The sequence below is a fragment of the Aulonocara sp. 'chitande type north' Nkhata Bay genome, linkage group LG23 (genome assembly GCF_057382095.1).
Source record: "Aulonocara sp. 'chitande type north' Nkhata Bay isolate Kocher_YH1m ecotype deep benthic linkage group LG23, A_spYH_male_GT1.1, whole genome shotgun sequence".
NCBI lineage: Eukaryota > Metazoa > Chordata > Actinopteri > Cichliformes > Cichlidae > Aulonocara > Aulonocara sp. 'chitande type north' Nkhata Bay.
In genome coordinates this window covers 49,893,345-49,917,411 of record NC_141365.1, presented here as the reverse complement: position 1 = coordinate 49,917,411, position 24,067 = coordinate 49,893,345, and the positions used below count along the sequence as shown (strand labels likewise).

Genomic DNA, 24,067 nt, shown 5'->3' with positions numbered 1-24,067 from the left:
ATTATTCTGAAATGTTTTTTTATTCTTTCTGTTACTCACATTTATGTTTTGATGTGCAATGGTGTTAGTTTGAATGACATCTCCAAGGCCCTTTAATTTATAATTGTCTTTTTGGTTTTTTCTTTTTACTTTGTTTGTCAAGTATTCACCACATTTAAAACCCACAAAAAAAAAGACAATAGTTAACTTTAAAATTAGTACAGAGGTGGACAATAAACTCAGCTGTGGTGTCTTTCGTCTTATGCAGTCAGAGAGATTATTGAATGTTTGGGTGGATGTATTTTCCTCTGTGGTGGGTTACGATGTGCGCCCACCACCCAAGGCTCCGTGGGGCTTGGTGGTGGTGCTAATGTAGGCCCCCGTCCGGATGGGCCTTTGTGGCTTCCAGGGGTGCCTACTTGGGTCAGCGGGGGACCTGGCCCCACGAGAGAGTACTTTGCCTTCACTTCCCTCCCCTCCTCATCCCCACTCCATCACACTGCCACACATGCAGGGCTTTGGCGTACAGTTGTTTCACTGAGGTGGGTGTGAGACATTCCTGCTGTGTCCCCTTCCGACCACCTGTACCTCAATTTTATTCCACAATCTATACATCAACATCACTTGTGCTGGGCATGCTGAATGGCGTCCAAGGGATGGTCTGTGTATTCAACCTCTCCTAAGTTGCCGGTGCCCACGTCTCAATTTTAAATACATGTAGATGGTAATGTTTCTTGGCAGGGGCCGTGCTGACACCAATATTTATTCTCTACTGTTACTTATACTTATCTAGGTTGTGGATGTGATACTTGCTGTTGTGTATTGTGTTATATTTTTGCTTGTTTTCTTTTCTGTTTTTTTCTTCCAGTAGGTAATCCAATGGAATTTACTGTCTTGTGTCACCGTCCCACATCCCCTCTGTTTTTCCCCATCTTTTGAACGTCTCTTGTCTAAGTCTTAATATTTCCTATCAACCACTTATGTGTATTCCTTTGATAATAACTGCAAATTTAAATTTTACAATAAAATGATTGAATAAATAGAGATATTTTAAAATTTTAATCAAGTGGAGCAATATTGCAAAGCCATAATGGTCCACTTGAAAAAAACAAAATCTGTTGGAGAGCCTATACCGCCCACTACTGGACATGCGAGCTTTGAGTGTCTGACTCTGTCGACATTCCAAAAACTAGAGGTGAAAACATGTCATTTTGAACATAAAAGTCTTGTGCAGAAAAAATGCCGAAGAAGGAGAAGGGGTGAGTTCGTTTTTTAAGTATAAACTTTAAATATTAACTTTTAAAATTTGCTAACAAAGTAGTTCATCTCCAATTACATGTAATTGAGTAATCAAGTCTTGTAGCTAGGGATGGGTACCGGTGTCATAAACGGTAGTAACCAGACCGAAAAGCAGCGCACATTTCAGTGCTTTATTTCGGTGCTTTTTTTTCCTGAGCTGTGATACACTTCTAGCCAATCATTTTATGTTTCTGAGGATAGTAGGCGGGTCCAGGTACGTACGTTCTTTTAGAGCAGAGCTACAGATTAAAAATGCCCAAGACGAAGCGGTCAAAAGTCTGGCTGTACTTCACAGCAAAATATGCAAACTCAGCAGCCTGCAACAAGTGCTTTAAGCTGATACTGTGATACTGTCAAAGGAGGTAACACCTCGAATCTGATGAAACACCTGGCGACGCATAGCGTTTTTTTTTTAAAAGCCGAGAAATGCGCCGTATTTGATAGCTTGCTGCGAGACCTCACACCGAGCGCATCTACTGCGGGTGTGGTGCCTGTTATCAGACCCGGATTTAGCAACATCCCCAAAAACCCGAAGAGTAGAGTCCTGGCCCCTAGCCCTGCCAGTGTAGCAGAAATGATGAGGATGATGATGGCAGCAGCAGCCGTTCTTCTCTGCGTGAGTAGCTTAATGTTGTTCGTGTGTAATTTACTTTGAGTAGGCTAACCACGTTATTACATTAATGCACGTAAGGTGAACTAGCAAACATCATCATAGCTACATGCGGCTGTCTTCTTGTTTGATGGCAGATACTCCCTTCACCCTGGCCAAAAAGGCTAAAATGACCAAAGAAAAAGTGGAAAACAGCTGAACATGAGAGGATTTTGGACAAAGTTTGTGTTTTTTCCATTGTTTAAGCACTGCTTCCAGCCAAGAGTGATACCATATATGCCCCATAGCTGTAGAAAAGGCTAACATTGTTATCTTTTTACAAAAAACCAGCTGAACATGAGTGGTTTTTGGACCAATTTTATGTTCTCCATTCTTTAAGCACCGGTTTGAGCACCGTTTGAGCACCGGCACCGTTTCAAAAGTACCGATTTGGCACCGGTATCGGATAAAACCTAAACGATACCCATCCCTACTTGTAGCCTAGCCTAAGATATTAGCTAGTTTATTTCTGATTGTAAAAATGTCTTTTTTCTTATGTGTAACACTTAAAATTACATTTATTTCACCATATTTTTTCGATAACAGGCTTCGCTATGAGCAAAAACAAAAAAAGATTTGCGCACAGGACTCAGGCAAAGTTGTAGCATACGGCAGAAATTAATTAACACGTGTTCTATAACAGGCACATCTGTTGCTAACAGGCAATGGCTTTTTAACATCAAGTGCTGCACATTTTCTTCAGGGGCATTGCATTTCACAAAAACATGTTCAAATAGTACTTGAATAGAAACAAAGTTGATAGTTTTGTAATTAGTGGCACCGATTTAAAATTGTTCTCAATTCATTGAGAATATTATACATATTCTTTATAAAATGTTATGATTTCAATGATATAAATGACAATGTAATGATTTCTTTTTTACACTTAGAGTCTACCGCTTCTGCTTATTTGGGGTATGTATTTTTTTCTTCTTTTCTTTCATATACATTTTCCACGAAAAATAAAACTGAAAATGCTATATCTTCTGTTTTAGAACAAAAATAAAACGATTACAATCAATGAAATTATTGAAACTGTGGAACAGCTGAAAAAACATGGCATCCAACTGGAGGACCATGCACTTCATAAAGAAGGCCCCTGGGGTCAAGTTTGCCTGACACTTGGTATTCAGAATAATCAAAATAACCGCTACAGAATTTGTGATGCATTTCATCAGGTTAGTTCTTTTCACTTATTTTTAAAAAAAATATATTGTATTAAATTATTTAGTTAAAATCAAATTTATTAAAAATGTATGCCTGTTCTCTACAGAACTTGTCTATACCAGTCAAAGGGGATTCAGATAATGGACAAAAGCCACCAGAGCAGGTTCCATAAATAAAATTCTATGTGTTTGATATCAAATATGTTGGTATACCAAATTTTAGTCAATGTGTTACTGTTGAAATTATCCCTAAAATTAATATTGTTACGGGTAATGTCATTTTCAACAGGAAGAACTATCAGCTGCCGCTTCTCTGTCACCGGACATCTCCTCGCAGGAAGATGGACAGCTGTCTCCTGCGCAGGTCAGTCTGTCTGTACTATCATAATTTCTCCTTAACACTTCCATGTAATTACACTAAAGTTACACCTCTCAACTCATGTAATAGCAACCAGAAGAACTATCAGCTGCCGCTTCTCTGTCACCGGACATCTCCTTGCAGGAGGATGGACAGCTGTCTCCTGAGCAGGTCAGTCATTAAAAATGCTTTCACATAAGTTATGATTGGCGCTAGGATCATTGTTTAAATGACCACTTTATGTTACATAAAAAATATTTTTAAAAACACAATATACAATTAAATAAAGAATTTTATCAAATGTTGTAACATAGAATGAAATTTATATTTCATGACACTTCTCAACATGAATTTTTGCTATATATTCTGACATTAGAAACACTGGTTGTTAATATACTTAAAATACACAAGTATTTCAGGTATATTTACTGATATTACGGTAGTTATGTAACATGGACAAAATGTTTTCTCACAAAATAAATTTTTCCTCTTTTTTAGCCTAACAGCAACTCATCTGATGATGGATTCATAAGAATCAGGGTCCCACTTGCAACAAATTTTTTTTTCCTGAAAAGGAAAGAATGGACTAATATAAAAAATAAGAGATCCCAAAGAGGATACAAGGGACTACAATGGACAAATCTGATTTCAGACGGAATACGGACAGTGTTTCCATATTGTTCCTTTGCCTTCAAAAGACACAGAGTCAAGGCTTTGGACTCAGTAAGAAAGGGCCCTTTCTTCTGGTGTCTGGGTTACTGCAGTTTTGAGGATTGTCCAGTCACTGTCACTGTCACTGTAGATAATGAAGACGATCTAAAGGCAAAAGTCAATTTTCAAGGTCTCGAGTGTGTGCACAACCACTATGAACTAAGAAGAAGACCTGTAAGAGCTCATAAGAGAGATAAAATTGGCCATGAATTGGAAAAGCAATTACCTAGAGCCATGTATCTGGAAACAATGAGCAAAATGGATGATGATGTTGTGCAATCGGGCTGTAGAGATGAAGTTCCAACTCCTCAAGTGTTGAGAAACATAGCCTTGGAAATCCGAAAGAAAAGTCGTCTTCATCATAATGAGATTATGAGTCTCCAGTTAATGGTGGCAAACAAGAAGAACAACCCAGAGGATGTATTGCAGAAAGTGATGTTACATCCAAAAGGTGTTTTTTTATGGTCTTCCAGGAGCATTGAGATTTTCCAGAGCCGCTGTCGGGAGGACATACTTTATTTGGATGCTACAGGAAGTATCATGAAAAAAAGAAAGGGTTCGCCTCCTTTCTATGTTTACGAACTTGTAGTAAGAAATCCACGGAAAACATCCTCTCCCCTACCAGTGGCTACATATTTAACATGTGACCATACCACTGCCTCAGTTACATGTTTTTTGGAAGCATTTCTGACTGATGTTGCAAGGGCCTTTGGGCGCAAAGCCATGCGTTCACCTTTAATACTTATGTGTGATGGATCTATGGTCCTAATGCAAGCTATCTGTTTAGCTTTTGCAAAAAAAATCTCTCTGACACAATAAATCATCCCCACAAGCTGCATGTCTTTGGACGGTGGGAGGAAGCCGGAGTACCCGGAGAGAACCCACGCAAACACGGGGAGAACATGCAAACTCCACACAGAAAGACCCCGGCCTGATGGTGGAATTGAACTCAGGACCTTCTTGCTGTGAGGCAACAGTGCTAACCACCGTGCCACCGTGCTGCCCCCATTCATCAGCTTGTGGGGATAGGTTAATTGATTAATCCAAATTGCCACTAGGTGTGAACGTGCGAATGAATGTGAGTGTGAATGGTTGTCTGTCCCTGTGTGTTGGCCCTGCGACAGACTGGCGACCTGTCCAGGGTGTACCCCGCCTCTCGCCCTATGACAGCTGGGATAGGCTCCAGCGCCCCCCGCGACCCTGAAAAGGATAAGCGGAAGCGAATGGATGGATGGATGGACAATAAATCATTATTATAACATCACTTCGGGGAAAGGAAACAAGGAAGACTTCGAGGTTCCAATTCTTCACAGATGCCTTAGTCATGTTATGAAGAATGCCAAGGAGATCTGTAAAAAGTAGTAAGTGTAGTCCTTTTAATATGGTGTTCACTTGTTTGTTTTTTATTGTGACATGTGACATGGCATTTCATTTTTCAATTTGGGAAAACATTATTACTGTTTTGGAAACACTTAAAGACAATTTTTTCTTTAACTGCAGTGCACCAAAGAACTACCATCTTGCAATGCACACTTTTGGAGTCTTCACTACTGCAACTTCCTTAAAAGACCTCACTGACATGGTTCAAAGTGCTGCAGTTGTTTTTGGGAGTCCGTGTAGTGGTGAGAATGTCGAAAAACATTTTCACAACCTTCAGTTGTTGATGCAGAAAGCCAATGTTGATGTTGATGGCAATGACAGAAACTCAAAAGCTGATGAGGACCTGAAGGTAAACTGAAGTCAATTTTTATTAAAACTAAAGGCTAAACTTTTGCCTCTTATATATCTTTTTAAATACTTTGGAATAGCATAATAACTGTACCCTCAAACACAATAATAACATGGACTGAACCACCACTCACAACCACTAGCACTTTATATAGCCTCTGTAGAAACTATCTACACCCTCACTTATCTTAACTGCACTACTGTATAGCTCTGTGTAAATAATCATTCTGTACATTCGATAATTTTTAATCCTACAACTGTTTACAACTTGCATAGTTCCCATTTCTGTATAGCTGTATATCCCAGATTCTGTAAAGTTATTTATTTCATATTCTGTATAGTTTTTCATATTTATATCCTGTTCATATCCTGTACATAGCTTGTACTCACTACAGCCTGTACATACTTATAGTTATAGAATATTCACAACATACTTCATACCGTGTACATTATAACATACCATAATAGACCCATTTCTGTAATATACTCACATATCTATATTATTGCTAATATATATTGTAATATATCTATATCACTAAAGCACTTCTGGATGGATGCAAACTGCATTTCGTTGCCCTGTACCTGTGCATGTGCAATGACAATAAAGTTGAATTCTATTCTATTCTATTCTATTCTATTCTATTCTATTCTATTCTATTCTATAATAATCACAAGTCACAAGTAATTTTAAATGTTTTATACAACATAATGTTGGGTTTTTAGATTATAGATATGAAAGATGAGTGCACACAATGTTCAAATCACATAATTATTCTGTTTTGTCTGTTGGCTAGGGAGTCAAGGGAAACAACCTCTTTGGGAGACATTTTAAGAAGCTAATTTCCAACACATCATTGGAGATGGATGGTGAGGCAAACCCTTACTACAGCAAGGGGCTCATGGAGCACATCAGCAAATATCTTCTTCCTTTTTCTGGATTATGGTCTGCAATAATGTTAGGTAAGCCATTTTAAAGTAGACAAGTAATTAGTTTATAAAATGAAATTACACACATCAATATTATTCTAATCTTCAAAATCCAAAGGTGACCTTGGAAGACATGGCACTGGGAAAATGTATGAGCAGTACCACAACAAATACAATGCCTTAAGAAAGATCAAGAGACAAGTAAGACACATGATTTTTAGTATATATACATATTTGTGTGGTGTGATTGAGAAACGGCGGGTCCAGAGGAGTCATCTGTATTGCAGATCATACAACATTGCACACAACAACAATGTGTATCTTTAAAAAAAAATCACATTTAATGATTTCTTAATTTGATTTTTCAGAATATTACTGAGAATAATAAAACGCAGGGGATAATGGAGAAGAGCCAGTGGGATCTGAAACATATCCGTCTACATTCGGGAAGGCTCACCAGGCTGGATGACTTTGTTGTCCAGTATCAAATCAGTCACACAGCGCTGCTGAAGGAGTACGAAGACTCAAAAAGAATGCTTCAAAGAAAGGTTTGCAAAATGACTGGCTGATGTCCATCAATGCTTTGCCGTTTCAAAATGGAACATTAAAAAAAAGTCTTCTTGATGTGGTGGGATATTGAGGTGCCCCACATTGTGATGTTATTAGCTTGGTTGCACCTGTGTGTCTTACTGGACATTTTTGTGTGTTTTGGTTTATTGTAAATTAAGGAAAATGTTGTCACAGCATTTCACTTGTAATTCCTAAACAATGTTCAATGACTCATATTTTTGGTTCAGAAATTTAGAGTGGACGAAGAAAAATGGAAGGAACGTCGCCAAAAAAAGAAGAGGAGATATGTAACAGTACTCCGCAAGCCATTTCCTTTCAGGAGATCTTCAAAGATGGTATAAAATGTTGCGCAAATTTATCGTTCATATATAAAGACCAATATTTTGCATAACATTTTTTGTATTTCTTGTACACGATATTTATATAGGTTGCTTCCTCTATGGCCCCGAGTTCCCCTGTGCAGACTGGTAGAGTTGAGGATGTTACCTTGGAAACTCCAGAATTCCAGGTAGGATTGACAACTGCTAACATAAAGGATTCATCAAAGTAATAGTAATGCCTTCTTTTTCCATAGAAGATCCTTTCCATGACACAGTAATCAGTCATGGACACGTGTATGAAGGGCAAATCTTATTTATTTACATGTTGATATTCATGTTCAACTCATTCGATGTGAATATCCAGGATTTTGGTTGACTAGTTGTAACCTTAACTGACACACCCCCACTCCCCTCCCTCCAGAATTCCTAGGTAACAACCTAATATACATATCTTCCACTTCCAGCATTTGACTGCTCTCCGGCTTTTAAAGGTAGAACGGTAGAAGCCTGGGACTCCTAGTGTTAAGTGGGAGGCACCAAAATTCAAAATGAATGCAGTGATTACATGGTAAATTTTGGGAATAACTAAATAAATAAATATTTTTTCCTCAGTAGAAACTGAATGGGAAAAAGCATTCGGGAACATAGTTAGAGTATGGGAAAATTAACTTTGCAAGTGTTGCCATTACAGCTTTGAGTTTATATAGTTACCAGTGCTCAAGGGTGGCTGTAGCTCAGGTGGTAGAGCAGGTCATCTACTGATTTGAAGGTTGCTGGTTTGATTACTGGCTTCTCCTAGTCTGCATACCAAAAATCCAAGATACTAACCATAAATTGCTCTCCAGTGCATCCATCGATTGTGTGTGAATGTTACTTAGAACACACTTAGAAAAATCTGCTTGGGTGAATGCACAAGTTGTGTAAATCGCTTTGAGTGCTCAGAAGAGTAGAAAAGCGCTTTATAAGAACCAGTTCATTTACCATTCAAGACTTGGAGTGATACATTTTGAATGAATTTTCCAAAGACATATTGTTAATAACAGTCCATAAACCTTTGTTAGAAATAACAAAATCATGTCCAATAGCTGGTAAGATCGTATGTTAAGTGTGTTTTTCTTTAATGAGGAGGTCCTGTCTTTGTGGAAGAAAAGAGACACAGAGGTTGTGGTTTCTGTGCTTCCCTCAACAAACCATGGTACGTCCATAATTATCCGCCACAGTGATTTGCGAACCCTTCGACCACACCTGTGGCTAACAGGCGAGGTATATCAATGATTAATTTAAGCACTCATAACCACAATAATTCGACTGTGTAATGTAATTCAATTAAAAGGACATTATCATGTAATTATTTATCATTAACACAATTTAAATTATATAAATTACATAGCTTTGTGTTTATGAAAATTCTTTACGTAGGTAATTGAAGGGCTTTTTCATTGTCTGGCAAAAAAGGAGCAAAAGGGGATCTACATTATGAACCATTACACAGCGGGCTTGATTTTCTTTGGTGATCGGACACAGCTTTCTCGCCAAAGCTTGCGGAACGTAAGATGACTGTCCAATGTCCATATAATTATGTTCAAATACATTTAGAAAGAATTACTGATTGAATGCTAATAGAATTCCACAAACTGTAAGAAATACATAAATGTTTTCTGACAGGTAAACTTCGATCAGTAGCAGGCCATTGTCACGTTTGTTAACATTAAAAATGTACACTGGAAGTTTCTGGTAAGCAACAAGATTATAACTTTAAAGCCTGTGTATTTTTTTAATGACGATATATTAATATTGTTTTAATGATTTATCTTTGCTACAATTCATCAATGCAGTGAATCACACTGTTTATCTCCTTGATCCTGCCCCAAGTTCATCAGAGGAGGAAGACTCTAAACTCGCTGCACGTAAATTCAGGTACTTAGGCTTCAACACATTTTGTTATATGCAAATAGGCTTTACAAGTTAGTTTACTACAACTGCATTTTTGTAGAAGCTTTTTGTACCTGGCCCCACAATGTGTGTTTCTCTGTTGGCATCCTCTTGGCCAGGTCTCATTTGCAAAATAAATCAGTACGGTTAAATAAAAATTATCAGGTGAACAAATTATTAAGACAATAATTCTGATGGCAAAAGAGCCAAACGAGACAGGCCAAAAAATAAATAAATAAAAAATAAATAAAATTCTCTTTAATTCTGTAAAATATCTTTTTTTTTAAATTAGGAAATATGACATATACCAAATTGTATTCTGCTTTGTAATAATGTGCAGTGATTACTTAAAAATGAGGAGAACCCGCCACGCAAAAACAGAATGGGTCGACATTAAATGGAAGGGAGGTGTCTTGACCCATCCAGTGCAGAAGGATGGCTTCAGCTGTGGAGTATTAGTGGTGATGGTAAGTGATGATAATATACATTTGTATATAATTTCTTACTTGTTTGCCATGCCATCATGCCATGGTCAGAAGAATATCCACATCCATAACAGTAGCTGTAATAGATATGAATACATCTTAATTCTAAATTTCACAGTATACTGCACAAATTAAGTATATGGTTAATACTTTGGTGCCCTAAGTCATGCAGATTTTGTGACATACTCTTTTTAGGATTTGCAAATATTAAGGCTGCACAGCGATTGCAGATAGTACTTATACTTTAAAGAGAGCAAGTCACCGTAGGGAATTATTTCCTGTGTCATAATGGTGCATTATCAGTAATCTCATTCTCTCACTGAGCACGCTCTGGTGAATGGCTAGCACATCATGATGCAGGTGGTATGTATTGTCCAGCATTGTGGTTAACTTGGAAAACAGCCACATCTCTGACAGCACCTTACGAGACTGTAGGGCCACCCTGTGGACTCACTTTATTGAGTCTCTGTGGCACTAGCATAACACAGGTTGCGACTCTCCACAACATTTTTATAGAATGTACTGAGTATTGCCCAACAGATGTTAAAAGAAGTCAGCTGCCCACACATTGGAAGCAGACTATATCTAATAACTAGTAACTAAAGATGTTCCCTACTTCAGTTATTCATCAGCTTAAAAGAATATACATGGCTCTGGCCCTTACTGTAGAGTGGAGTGTTATTTTTAACCCTGTCCATTTTGTTCTCTATGTTTACAAGGTATATCACATAGTTATTCATCCACGATGTCCATTTCAACAACTGAGTGTTAGAAGTTACCTGGTGTTCATAAAGACTTAAATCTATTTATTGCTCTTTGTTTTTCATACTGTTTATGCAAGATTATAAACATCAGAAATTTTATATTGAGCAGAATTGTGTTTTTTTTTTTTTCACAATTAAAATTTTGAGTATTTCTCGGTAGATGTCACGGGCAGTGATGAAAGTATTTCCAGATTTTCCCGTCATGAAATTAAAAACATCAAAAGAGAAAATGGCAGAGTAAAGAAAATTGATGGCTGTGGAGATACTACAAGCATCAGGTTGGTTTGGGGGTGAATAAGAGAGAAAATGTGTGTGTGTGTATATGTATTTTGAATGTATATGTGTGCGTGTGTAGATTGAAATGTATTATTCTGTTAGTAGTATTATTATAGTGCACAATGGCACTTTATGCTGTGGTCTAATCGATAGAAATTTTTAAGTACACAGTTTAACATATGCATGAATTGGCCTTCAATTAAAAATGTCTATCTAATGTGTTTTGATCCTGTATTTTAGTTTTTGACACTAACAGCAACTGTGCCATGTGTTCGCTGACCAAGCCACATGGATCAGGACCTTCAATGATGAACTGGGTGAGTTGGAGGGTATTTGAATTTCTCAAAAATGTGTAAAAGTCTTTGAGTATAAATGGGTTTTTTTTTTTGCTTTGTCTGTTTAATTTTAAATAGATACAATGTGACAACTGTCAAAGATGGTACCATGAACAGTGCCTTGACATGACCAACAATGACTTTAAAAAAGCAAAGGAAGAAGCGTGGAATTGTCTCCTGTGCTGTTAAACCACAGACTTATTGGATGCTTGTGTCAAAATATTTGAAGACGTACTCTGTTGTCTCCACCAAAGTGATAATTTGAGCAACATAATACGGTGAAACGTTTTCATACATATTTCATTCACATTTCCGTGATGTTGTCATTTACCTTTAAAGCACCTTTAATGTTATCATGACTGCACCTTTTGGAATTTACAATTTACTCTCCTTGTATTGAGCTGTTTTCTGGGTTTTGTTTTCCAAGATAAACAGATTTACCTATGTTACTTTTATGAAAATAGTTATATTTCATAACATTACAAATACAAAGAAAAGATTGTGTCATTAATATGTAAAGACAAGAAATCCACTTCAGTAAATTTTAATAAATAAAATCAGAATGACTTTATATTGATATGGTATCACTGTGGGGCTGTATACTGTTGGTCTAAAGTGGAATTACCCTGTGGAAACAGGAATTTTCCATTTTAGAGCATTTTGAAATCACTGAAAGTTAGGTCAATTATGGACAATTTGAAAGGGCTTTTGTTTTTGAAAGCAAAATCAGAATGACTTGATATTGATATGGTATCACTGTGGGGTTGTATACTGTTGATCTAAAGTGGAATTACCCTGTCGAAACAAGAATTTTTCATTTTAGAGCATCGGTCACTCAGGCACAGCTGGCTGCCGGCGGAGCTCACGGGCGCGTCACTGCAACCCCCCCTGGCTTCTGCTCCGCGGCTGCTGAGTGAGCCCTCATCTGGGACTCTCCTCAGCTCTTTCTGGGACAGTGGCGCGGCTGCCCCTCTGTTGGTCTTCCTTGGTCTCTTGTGTTCTGGGGGCCTCTGGATGTCTGGAGTTTTGATCTCCTCCATACCTGCTTCATGCCCTGGAGGACGGGGCTGTGGCCCCCCCCCCACACCCTCTAGCAGATCATTACATGAAGGAACCTTTTAAAAAACAAAAAACAAGCGCGTCCATGCTCACAGGTGTACACACGGGTGATCACACCCACAAACTACACCCTTTTTGGCTCCTACCTCAAAGCACACTGTGTTCTGTTGATCTTATGTGCTGCACAATAATGTTTAACATTTAGTATTTACTGTCATATTCCCATATATCATTGTGATGTTGTTTATTCTATTACTCTTGTTCTCTTCTGCTTGTTTTCTTTTTTCTTTCTCAGCAGGTGATCCAGGTGATTGATATATGCATTTTTTTTTCTTTCTCTGCCCGTTCTGTTGGTTTTTGTCTTTTGCCCTTCTCCCCCGTCCCTCTTCTCAGCTGTTTCTCTTTCCCAAACGGGACAGGCAAAAAAAAAAAAAAAAAAAAAAAAAAAAGGAAATACGACTTTTGCTTTTAAGAGCATTATGAAGTCATTGAAAGAGTAGTTCAAAAATGAAGATTCACAGGGCTTTTACTTTGAAATCCAAAATAAGATGGCCTTGATAGTGACAGGGCACAATTAGGGTACAAGGCTGTGTCATATAGATCATTCATTAGAGTTTGTAAAATAAAATAAAAAAAGCCTAAATTATATGTTATTATGTTCTTAACATATCTGTTAATTCACTCGAAGTTGGCTTTTATTTTGAAATCCGGTTTCCACATCCATTCCCGTAATACTTTGAATACGCAAAAACAAACTCGAGGCTGGCTTGACTGCAAGTCTCGAATTGGAGGCTGGCTTGACACCAGTAATGCAGCCTGACTCAATCCTAGATGTTCAGCACACAGAGACACAGAGGTGCCATTTAAAGTTTAGTGTTAACCTGAGTCACTGATCATTTGCAGTATTACAGAGTCTGGCAGTCTTTGCATGATGCACACTACACTGTACGTTTCTAGCTGACTCTCAGGTGTGACAGGTGTGCCAGCAGGAAAGAGTAATAATAACCTGCATCCTGAGGTTTGTCATGCAGGATTAAAGGAGCCAGGCTTTGTTCACACAGCTAGGATTGTATTTTACACTGACCCTGGGTGAGTGTAAGTATCATACAGTTTAAACGAAGCACTGAAACTTGCACATATTTATTACAGATGCACTGAAGCTAATCGAGATATTTGCTGTCAGTCTGTGGCTGCGATTAAACACTTTACTGGAAACTTTATTAACTAGTAACTTCATCAGTCATGACAGAAGCTAATATTTCTGTGCTAACATCGTTTAAACAGTAACAGCTTTCTTCTAATATAAGCTAACGTTTACACCGTAACTTTAAGCTAGCACCATAAAGACGGTAAAACACGTAATAATATCTACAAATGCATCTTAAAGCTGTTATATTAGCACTCGGTGTATTACTAAGATAACCACATTAACATTACTGACACTCGCTGACTTTTAATAGTCATTCTATAAATGCTGTCCGTTTAAATGGTCTTACCTGTACACACTGCATATCCACCAGATTCCAGCCAGAGTGGATTCTGGAGTCTTCCACGCTCCTGTTAGTGATCCTCCATCTGGATGGATGAGAACAACCTTCTGAACAATCTAGCAGGAGATGGCCCATATCTATGGGACTGATTTGTGCTAATAACGCCCATTGTATGGACTGATAACAGCCGAAGCGGGTGAATAAAGTCACCCAGTAGCTAGCTGTGCCATTACCCAGCATACATCACTCCCTCCGTAAATGCAATAAACCATACAAAAGTATCGTTCTACCTGTTTTTCAGGTAGTTGTTTACATTATATAATTTGTTGTGTTCTGTATACGTCACTACAATGTGATTTGGAAAATGTCTAAATATACCGACAACAGGCACTTCCGTGGCAATCTCTTCAATCGGAGGACCCTTCACGTCAATTCCCGACGCGAGGGGGGTACCCTGCGCGTCCATAAGTGAAGCAGAGGGAGCCTGACCATGCGTCACACGTTTGACGAGTTGGGAGTGAGAACCTGTTGTTCATCCACATGTAAACGGCGTTTTGAATCACCGAAAACTGAGATTTTTTAAAACTCCTTTTTTGCGTTTACGTGTAGACGAGGAATACAGAGTTGGTCACGCAACGTCAAAGATATGTGCCTTTTTTTCACGTCACGTGCGCGCATTATTTTTTACATGAGATGAATTGCAGAATGGCAGATAGAGACAAAATACTGTTAATCTGACTATCTGCAGGTTTTACACGCTTACATACACACATGCAGTTACTGTCCCTCCATTTACAAAGGCAGAGGCGTCACGGTGTGATTATCTTCCCTTTGGTTTCACCTGCACAAGTGCCGAGGTAGGTATTGATAGCAATGTTGAATATTATTACACAGGAAAAAACAACTACATGTAAAATATGCTTCACCATATTTTCTAGTCTTTGGCTTAGAATGAAGTTGGTTTGGACATATATTCAGCGATGCTTCATCTCCTGCTTTGCGTTTCTGTGGGTGCGCCCAATTTCTGTGGGCACAAAGTGTTAAGTGTGAAACAGGGCAGATCTGTCGTGGTCCTGAGTCATTGACCCAGTGTTTTGAGTTTGTTGGTATTATTTTCCAGTTTCTGCTGTTTTGTATTTGTTCTTAGGGTTTGAGTTGTGTGTTTAGTGTTTCTATTGTCCCTACCTGTGTCTTTCCTCTGTGTTCTGTTCGTGTCCCCAAGTTGGTATTGTGAAACAGCCTGTGAGTTTCCTGTTTTACTTTGTAGGTTTGTGTCTCGTTATGCCCATTAGTTCCAGCTGTGTCCCCTCCTGTCTGCCTGTGCTCCTCGTCGCATCGTCTGTGTTACACTCACCTCTTCCAGGCTCGCACGCTCACTCCTCTTCAGCCACTCACCCTCACACCGTTACACTCTCATGCCAATCCAGCAACAGGCAATCCACACAGGGTCAGGGACGCGTCCAGGAAATCTAGGTACAGGAAAGAACAGGTCAGGAACTGTAATGAACAGTACTGAGAATCAACTCAATGATTTAGCACAAACTGAGAAGACTCAACAAATCACCAACCTGTGGCCTAGAGTGTCCTGGTGCCACGTGCACTTATGGACACTCTTATGTTCGAACATGGTGTTCGTTATGGCCAAGCTGTGGTTTGCACAGAAGTTCAATAACAAAACACCACTCGGGTTCAGGTCCTGGGGTCCATTCCTCCCAATCACGCCCCTCCAGGTTTCACTGTTGTTGCCCACATGAGCATTTAAGTCTCCCAGTAGGACCCTCCAGTGTCCCACCCAGGGACTCCAAGAAGGCTGGGTACTCTGAACCCCAACCCGGAGGCACAGATAACAAACCCTCTCATCCACTGGGAGAAACCCCAACATACAGGCAGCAAGCTGAAGGGACACCAGGATACCCACCCCAGGCCGCCGCCTCTCACCAGGGGCAACTCCAGACTGAGACAGAGTCCAGCCCCTCTCCAGGAGGCTGGTTCCAGAGCCCAAGCCGTGTGTTGAGGTGAGCCTGACTATATCTAACCGGTTCCTCTCAACCTCACGCACTAACTCAGCCTCCTTCCCCACCAGAGAGGTGACATTCAATGTCCCAATTGCCAGTCTTGGGGTTTGGTTCGCTCCGGGACGGCGCTCACAATGCACCCAACACACATTAGTTGGTATCAAATGAGCACAACTGATCATTAATCCCACTCCATGGTCCTTAGGGTGGCACAGTTGCTTCACTCTCTCCTCTTATTCCATTAGAAAGCATTCTGTATGTCCCTAATATAACTGAGAACTTCAATAAAATCTCTGAATCTAACAATATAAAAATGGCACTGAGTCTGTGTCTGCATTTGTGTGACATTAATGTTCCACTTTAAGTTGGAGGTTTTGACTCCCACTTTTAACTCCTTCTCTTAATGTGGACGATCATACAGCTGGCTTCTTGAAAGGGGGGTGGGTGGGGGGCACACTACAGCCAAACTACACAACAGGACAAATGAAAAGAACAATCACAACTTCTCCTGTATCAGTGTGTTGCAGTGATTGTTTAGTTTTACTATCACTCAGTGTTTCTCATCAAAGGCAGTGCAACTGTCTGTGACACTGTGGCACTCTGTCAAGATTGTTGCACATTTGTGTCTCCTTTATAAAGTCAAACAGGATTTTGAATTGTCTGACATTTGCACGGGAATCTGGAGGAGGGAGATGGGCCTTCTTCAGTTTCCTAAGAAACTGTAGTAACTCTAACTCTACTCTAAGAGAGAGATCCACTAATGCCTCGCACCAACACAAACTGGGTTCTGGAGTCAAACAGCTGTTAGTGTTTACAAATCGAGCGCAGCGACAGGATTGTGTGTCAGAGACAGAATCTCAAAGATTTTTGTGACCCTGATGAAGACCCAATTCTGGACATTCAAACTGTGTTATTAATGTTTTTAACATCTACAGATCATTATCCAGATATTTAATACAAATAAGCATGTCTTATTTTTGTGTTTTATACATTTGAACTCACATCTCCAGTGTTTAGAAAACAGCAGAACTTTTGTAATTGGCCCAAAAAACGAACCATGTCTGTAAGCGCTGTTTTGAGCCTTTTAGCAAATCTTGCCCTAAACAGCCTGTTGCTGTTACAAAGCAGAGAAAACATAGTGGAGTCTAATTGTTGCACCGTGGAGCTCAGCTGAACTCAGTTCTGGGAGTTGAAATCAACAGAAAGTGTTTCATTTGACACTGAAACAGTTTCTTTTCCATCCATGAAGGAAGCTTTTGTATTTCACTCAGCAAAATATACAGTCTGGACTGCACAACATTTCAGACTGCATGTGATCTGTGCACAAAAACATGGAGCTTCATGGACACACGCAGGTCCTGCTCCACTTCCTGCTGTTGCCATGGCTTTGCTCTCGTCTTGCATTCAGTCTAATTACAGCTTCTTATTCAAACTCTGCACGTCACTAATTCCTGGTCTCTCCTTGTTGAATACTTTTTATCTTCAGCTGTCCTTGAAATCATTGAAAATCATACAGTTATATCTATAAGACTTTGGACAGAAACAACTTTCTCTAACTTTGGTTCTGTAAATTACAACAATGAATTTGAAATGATACAACTCAGATGTAGTTTCAGCTTTAATTCAGTGGGTTGCATTAAAATGTGAGGAACTAAAGCATTTTTTAGAATTATCCTATGGAGCTCCGCAGGATGTGCTGTATCAAGCATGCACCGGGACGAAGGAAAGACGCGTGGACTTCCTGGTGGAGCTTGCAAGAGAGCTGGCTCACTCTCATGTAGCTGGGAAGAAGGCAAGAAAAGAACAGTTGCTTTGGACACAACCCTCCACACCGAGCCCTGGAAAAAGAGCCATGTGTCAGGTCAAACACAAATGCAAGAACAATCATGCCACTGTGCGATGTGTTCACTGCTACAGATACACATGTGGTAAATGCAGACTACAGATACCATGGCAGTGCCAGGATTGTGAGTGATTGCTGAAAATGTTGAAATGTACTCACTCACTTTTTATTATTATTTGTAAATATGTGTACAAATGGTTGGTTTTTTGTACTGTTTTTATCAATAAATCTCAGCAACAAAGGACATACACCCATGTGTGTTGATTTCTCCCTAAGATGGCAAACTGAAACACAAGTTTCCTCGTGGCTCAGGAAACTAACCACTCCAAGTTGGTGACTTTTGGAGATTTATTTTCCTGGATGATTGAGAATGCATCAAGACGAACACAAAAGGAAGTTCACCGCTTTTAGCAGCTCCCCCCCAGACAAACAAAGAGGCAGTTGGCAGTTAGAAATCAGCAATCATTCACACACCCCCACTCCCCTCCAGAATTCTCAGGTAACAACCTAATTTACATATGAATGACTAGCCAATTTAGCTTCCACTTGGCTGAAGCTAAAGCCTAGCTAAAAGCCTACCAGCCATTTGGCAACTCAGCCCATCACACGTCCACGTCTCTCCTTGTTTCGTCTTTTATTATGAAAGGGTTGTGTTTCCATGTTCAGTGTGTTTCATGTTGCTTCCCCTGTGGTGTCAGGTTCATTTGTGTCAGCTGTGTTTCCACTTCCCTCCTTTCTCTTCTGTGTATTTAAGTCCGCTGTCTTCCTCTGGGCAGTGTTGGTGCGTTTTCCTCCGTTCACGTTATTCCGGGTTTCAGGTTATCTCCTGATTCTGTTTAGGTCCATGTTCATGTTCATGTTTTTTCATCAGAGTTTCTCGCATGCACCTCCTCGGATTCATGTTCATGTTTTTCTTGTCATAGTTGTCATAGTCATACCGAGTTATTCCCAGGATAGGTTTTAGTTTCCGCCCCTGTTTGCTGGGCCTTGTTTTGTGTTCGTGTTTTTCAACCTAATAAATGGTTTGTTTTTTGTTAAGATTCAGTTCCATCTCTCCCTTGTCTGCTTCCGGGTTCATATTGCAATCACATCAGCCACCGTGACAATAAACTTATTTTGATTTTTAACTTTCTTTAGTTTTTCAACAATATTATGTATATATAAACATTTTGCATCTTACAATATAAAGCCTGGATCCTGCACATATTGCACTTTGAACTTGAACTGTGTTGTCTGTTTATTGGAGATTGTACTACTTGAATTCATTATCCTGGTGATATAACACATTAATTCTCCATTTGGAATCAATATAGTATATAATACAGTATCTGTCTATCCATCTATATAGCTATTGAATTGAACTGGAGTGAATGGAAGAGAATTAAATAATGGATTTCATGTTCATGTTTATCTATGTTGTAACAGTGACGACTTGAGACATCTGTTTGGCACTATATGAAGAGAATTAAATAAAATTTAAATAAAAATGATATTAACTGTATTTATACATTTTCTATTTTTGGATGAGACACTGTCAGTGTGCTGTTATATAACTCAGTATTTTTAAGGCCTGACTGGTGGCATTGGTGCCCATTGCTTTACTGTGCTGTTGGATGTGTATGTGGGCTATCCCTTGTACCTGACATTTGATTGGGCATCACTGTGTTGCTATGGTATGATCCTGGTAGTTGTTGTTAATAAAACAATAACAAATTCAAATTCAAACATTGCTGCATTCTTCTGTCACTGAGGATTCCAAACCTGCACTCAGTCTCCTCATTACTTTGGTATTGAACAGACAAACTTTGGAGCTCCTGCAAACTTTATTCACAAACTGCAAATATTTTACACAAATCTGCGACTGACAACAAGCACAGAGACTTCAAACAATCACTGAAGTAAGGACTGAAAGATTTACTTTTAAACAATAATGATTAAGACCTTTTTCGTAAGGTTGTTTTCCCTTGATTGCCAGCTGTTACTGTTTTTATCTTCATATCTTTCATATTTGTCCACCTGAACAATGGTTTAATGATACATTTTGAGAAGTTTGATATGAATTTATCCAACTGACTTGAAAATGAAACTGACAACTGTCCTGTAATCTTACACAGAGAAACCAAATCCTGCGTCTTTGCCTTGACAGACGCCTAAAATGGCTCGAGCTGTGGTAAGTTACCCTTCACTGTGTCTGTTTCTAAACATTAAATCGTGTGAATTTTTAAAGAAAAATCCAACAACAACAATAATAATATGTAACAGAGCAAAACGTCAGATGACTTGAATGTTCCTCTGCAACACAAAGTCAAAGTCTGCCTCCTCCACAGGCAAAGGAGAAGCTCCCACGCTCATCCAGTGCAGACCGTTGTGCTCTGGACAGTGAAGTTCCCGCTTTCATGTTCCGACCTATCAGCGCACCTGCATGTGAGCTCCTAAGTCCAACACCTGCTGATGCCAGCTTTCAGTCGAAGGACACAGACAAGATCATGCATCCAGATTTGAAAAACGATCGTTCATCCCTGGATGATGAAGTGACATTTTTCATGTGTCCTAGCGATGTTCCTCTGCCTCCGAGACCTCCACCCACTGCAGAGGTAGGTCTCTGCAGAAAGCGCAGATATTCTACTGCTTTTTCTGTGGAGGATGAAGAGGAACATTTGATGCCCAAACGCATGAGGCTGATGTGTTGGGATGTCTCTAAGTCTCCAGCTGCTGAGAAGGAGTATGTTTGCTTTACGTGTCCTGAAGACAAGAGGTCTGAGTTACCTCTCAGCTCCCTCCAAGGCCATCCACCATCACAGGTCAATAATAATGACACTGACCAGTGTACCATTCTGCTGCCTCCTGAAATCCCAGTGCCTCCACACACTGCAGAGGTAGGTCTCTGCAGAAAGCGCAGATATTCTACTGCTTTTTCTGTGGAGGATGAAGAGGAACACTTGATGCCCAAACGCATGAGGCTGATGAGTTCTGATGTACCAGTTTCTTCAGTTCCTCCACCTGCTGATGCCAGCTTTCATGCAAAGGACACAGACAAGATCATTAATCCAGATTTGAAAAACGATCGTTCATCCCTGGATGATGACGTGATGTTTTTCATGTGTCCTAGCGATGTTCCTCTGCCTCCGAGACCTCCACCAACTGCAGAGGTAGGTCTCTGCAGAAAGCGCAGGTATTCTACTGCTTTTTCTGTTAATGATGAAGAGGAACATTTGATGCCCAAACGCATGAGGCTGATGAGTTGGGATGTCTCTAAGTCTCCAGCTGCTGAGAAGGAGTATGTTTGCTTTATGTGTCCTGAAGACAAGAGGTCTGAGTTACCTCTCAGCTCCCTCCAAGGCCATCCACCATCACAGGTCAATAATAATGACACTGACCAGTGTACCATTCTGCTGCCTCCTGAAATCCCAGTACCTCCAAGTCCTGCCCCTGTTGGAGTTCTAGAAACTGTTGATTTTCCTTTTGTTGATAATTAAATACATGTTTGTGGTAATAAATACATTTTTGAGCAAATACATGTTGAGATGATTCGGTTGATTATGATGGTTATAATTCTCCAAACAGTAAAAACTAATTAACTGATGATACTAGACCCTTAAAAGAGATAAACACCACTAGTCAAGTCATAATGGCTACTTACAAATACATAAGCACTCAACACAACCCACACAGTGATCTAATGCACAAAAACAAAGGAGACTTAAACTGGCTGAATCAATTACTGTAAAGAAAACATGGAGGAAGGCTTCCTGTGGTGTCTGTCTGCAGTATAGGTCATAAACCTGCCTCCTGCATTACAGCAGACAGGTCAGGGGTCAAATGAAAAGCAAAATGTTTACCTCAGATTAGGGATGCACCGATACCACTTTTTTGGAAACAAGTACGAGTACTTGCATTTCAGTACTCGCCGATACCGAGTACTTAATAAAAACATGATTTAAATTTACAGGTAACAGCTTTAGTCCTATAATTTAACAACAAACAAAACAAAACAAGGGACTGGTTTGGAATTAAGAACATTTATTTAAAATAAAAGCATGTTGTATGCAACATATTACAGAATAAATAATTATAAAAAAAATTTAAACAGTGACAGTGCAACTCAAGTATTTTTCAGTTTATTTTAAACTCTGCCGCTTTGGACAACACAAGGGGCATTAATAAACATCTTTGCCATTTAGTGCACAATATGTGAATAAACTAACAACATCCACTGACATAGAACTGTGGCAGTCAGTGCAGCTGAGGTAGGTATTAACATCAAGTCTAAGATGACTCACTAAATGGAGAGAAACAGTGAGTGGCAGGGTTTTTTAAGAAAAGTAGCTTTTCTGCATCATCAGCAGTCAGACTGTTTCTGTTTTCATCTATAATGTGTGACACTGAGCTAAAAAGCCTTTCACTGTCCACACTGCTACATGGGGCTGAGAGCTATTTACAGGCTATTTTAGCCAAAGTGGGGAACCTGATTTTGTTGACACCCCAGTACTTCAGAGGACTGTCTTCACGAGGGCTTGGGGCCTCTCCGAGGTATGTGTCGAGCTCAATGGCAGCACCTGCTGCCAGCGGCAGCCTGGGCCTTGAGGAACAGTTTAGCAGGAGGTTCTGCAGCTTCTGCCCGACTCCCCTCTGCCTCACCTCTAGAAGCTCCTGCTTCAGGTGCAGCTTGGCCTCTGGAGCAGTGTTGTTGGAGAAGAAGCGATCTTTATACCTGCACAAAATTCATAAATGTATTAATATGTGGAAAAATAGGACTGATGTCATGTAATACGTGCTGTTCCAGCGTGTCTGTACGTCCTGCTGCAGTCTCTTTATTGGCTGGTTGAGCTGTCCCTGAATGTCCTCGAGGCGGGAGTAGGCTAAGGCGGAATGTTTAAAATGCCCAACTATTTTCCGTCCCACTGCTTTAGCATCAGCTATGCTCCTCTGTGCTAATAAGCGTGGGTAAATAAGCGTGGGCAAACTCTTTGTACTCGTTGTCGTGTTGGGATTTTAGGTGCTTGATTAAATTACTTGTGTTAAATGCACTACCTTTTGAGCCTCCTCTGGACAATTTCGATGAGCACAATTTGCAGTCCGCCTTTGTTTTAGTGTCTTCGTTCACTTTGAAATAGTTCCACACGGCTGACTTGTCTCGCCTCGCTTTCTCCCAGCTCTGAGATGCAGCCGGGGCCTGGGGGCGGGCACTCGGCGCCTGTGATTAACCCCTTACATGCCGCTCAAACATAGACAGGTCTCAGACCGTGGCATCGGTCCTCGGTATCGGGGAACTTTTCACGAGTACTTTAGAAAATGCGGTATCGAGGCCGATACCAGATACCGGTATCGGTGCATCCCTACCTCAGATTAAATATTTCCCAAAGTAAATTGGACTGAACTGGCCAGTTAAATACACGAGAGGATACGAATAGAAAAAAAAAATCTAAAAACAAAGAATGAAAACCAACTATTAATTTAATACTTAAGTCTGTGAAGGTTCTCAGTCATCCAGGTCATCGTAGTCTAAGGAGCTTGGAAAGAAAAGCGTCTGGACTTCTTGAGTTGCTTGAAGACGTTTCACCTCTCATCCGAGAAGCTTCTTCAGTTCTAAGGGTCAATGGTGGGGAGTCCCAGACTTAAAACCAGTGGGAGTTTCCCCCCAAAGAGGGACAAAGGACCCCTGATGATCCTCTACCTAATCACATGAGCCAAGGTGTGAAAGCGGATGTGGGTCCTAATCAGCCAGGGTTTCGGGTGAGCTCATTGTGAAACCTGGCCCCACCTTATCATGTGATTTCCTGAGGTCAGATGGCCCAGGATGTAAATGGTCTGAGATCCCTTCCCAGACGCCTTAACGTCCAGTGAAAACAACACATCATTTTCTCTCCAGTTACCCTCAGCAGTCCAACAGACCTCCAGCACCAGTAAAACATTAACCAGAAATAGTTTATGGGACATGTGTCGTTATTTATGTTTGTGGAAATGTGCATTAAAATTAAAATAAAGATGCTGGTGTCTGACGTTACTGACTTCCCAATTGTGTGGCTTCTGGTGTGGCCTTCACAATTCAATTTTCAATTCAATTTTATTTTCTCAGCGACAAATCACAACGATATTATAAGGCAGACCCTACAATAATACATACAGAGAAAAAGCCCAACAATCATATGACTCCCTATGAG

The 24,067-nt window shown here is 39.9% G+C and overlaps 1 protein-coding gene across 1 annotated transcript; it reads left to right on the top strand.

Annotated features, from left to right (window-relative positions):
• Positions 1-1,218: 1,218 nt before the first annotated feature.
• On the top strand, positions 1,219-9,676 carry LOC147302922 (uncharacterized). The gene is made up of 14 exons (XM_086283610.1): positions 1,219-1,238; positions 3,383-3,457; positions 4,150-4,626; positions 4,950-4,974; positions 5,402-5,523; positions 5,663-5,891; positions 6,685-6,850; positions 6,936-7,018; positions 7,186-7,365; positions 7,615-7,722; positions 7,815-7,895; positions 8,833-8,970; positions 9,127-9,255; positions 9,530-9,676. The coding sequence occupies exons 1-14, from the start codon at positions 1,219-1,221 to the stop codon at positions 9,674-9,676; spliced, it is 1,980 nt and encodes a 659-aa protein (XP_086139736.1).
• Positions 9,677-24,067: the final 14,391 nt, after the last annotated feature.

Coding starts and splice junctions, on each gene's coding strand:
- LOC147302922 (XM_086283610.1), top strand. CDS start 1,219: ATGCCGAAGAAGGAGAAGGG. Junction 5,892..6,684: donor AAGCTGATGAGGACCTGAAG/GTAAACTGAAGT, acceptor TCTGTTGGCTAG/GGAGTCAAGGGAAACAACCT. Junction 7,723..7,814: donor TCAGGAGATCTTCAAAGATG/GTATAAAATGTT, acceptor ATATTTATATAG/GTTGCTTCCTCTATGGCCCC.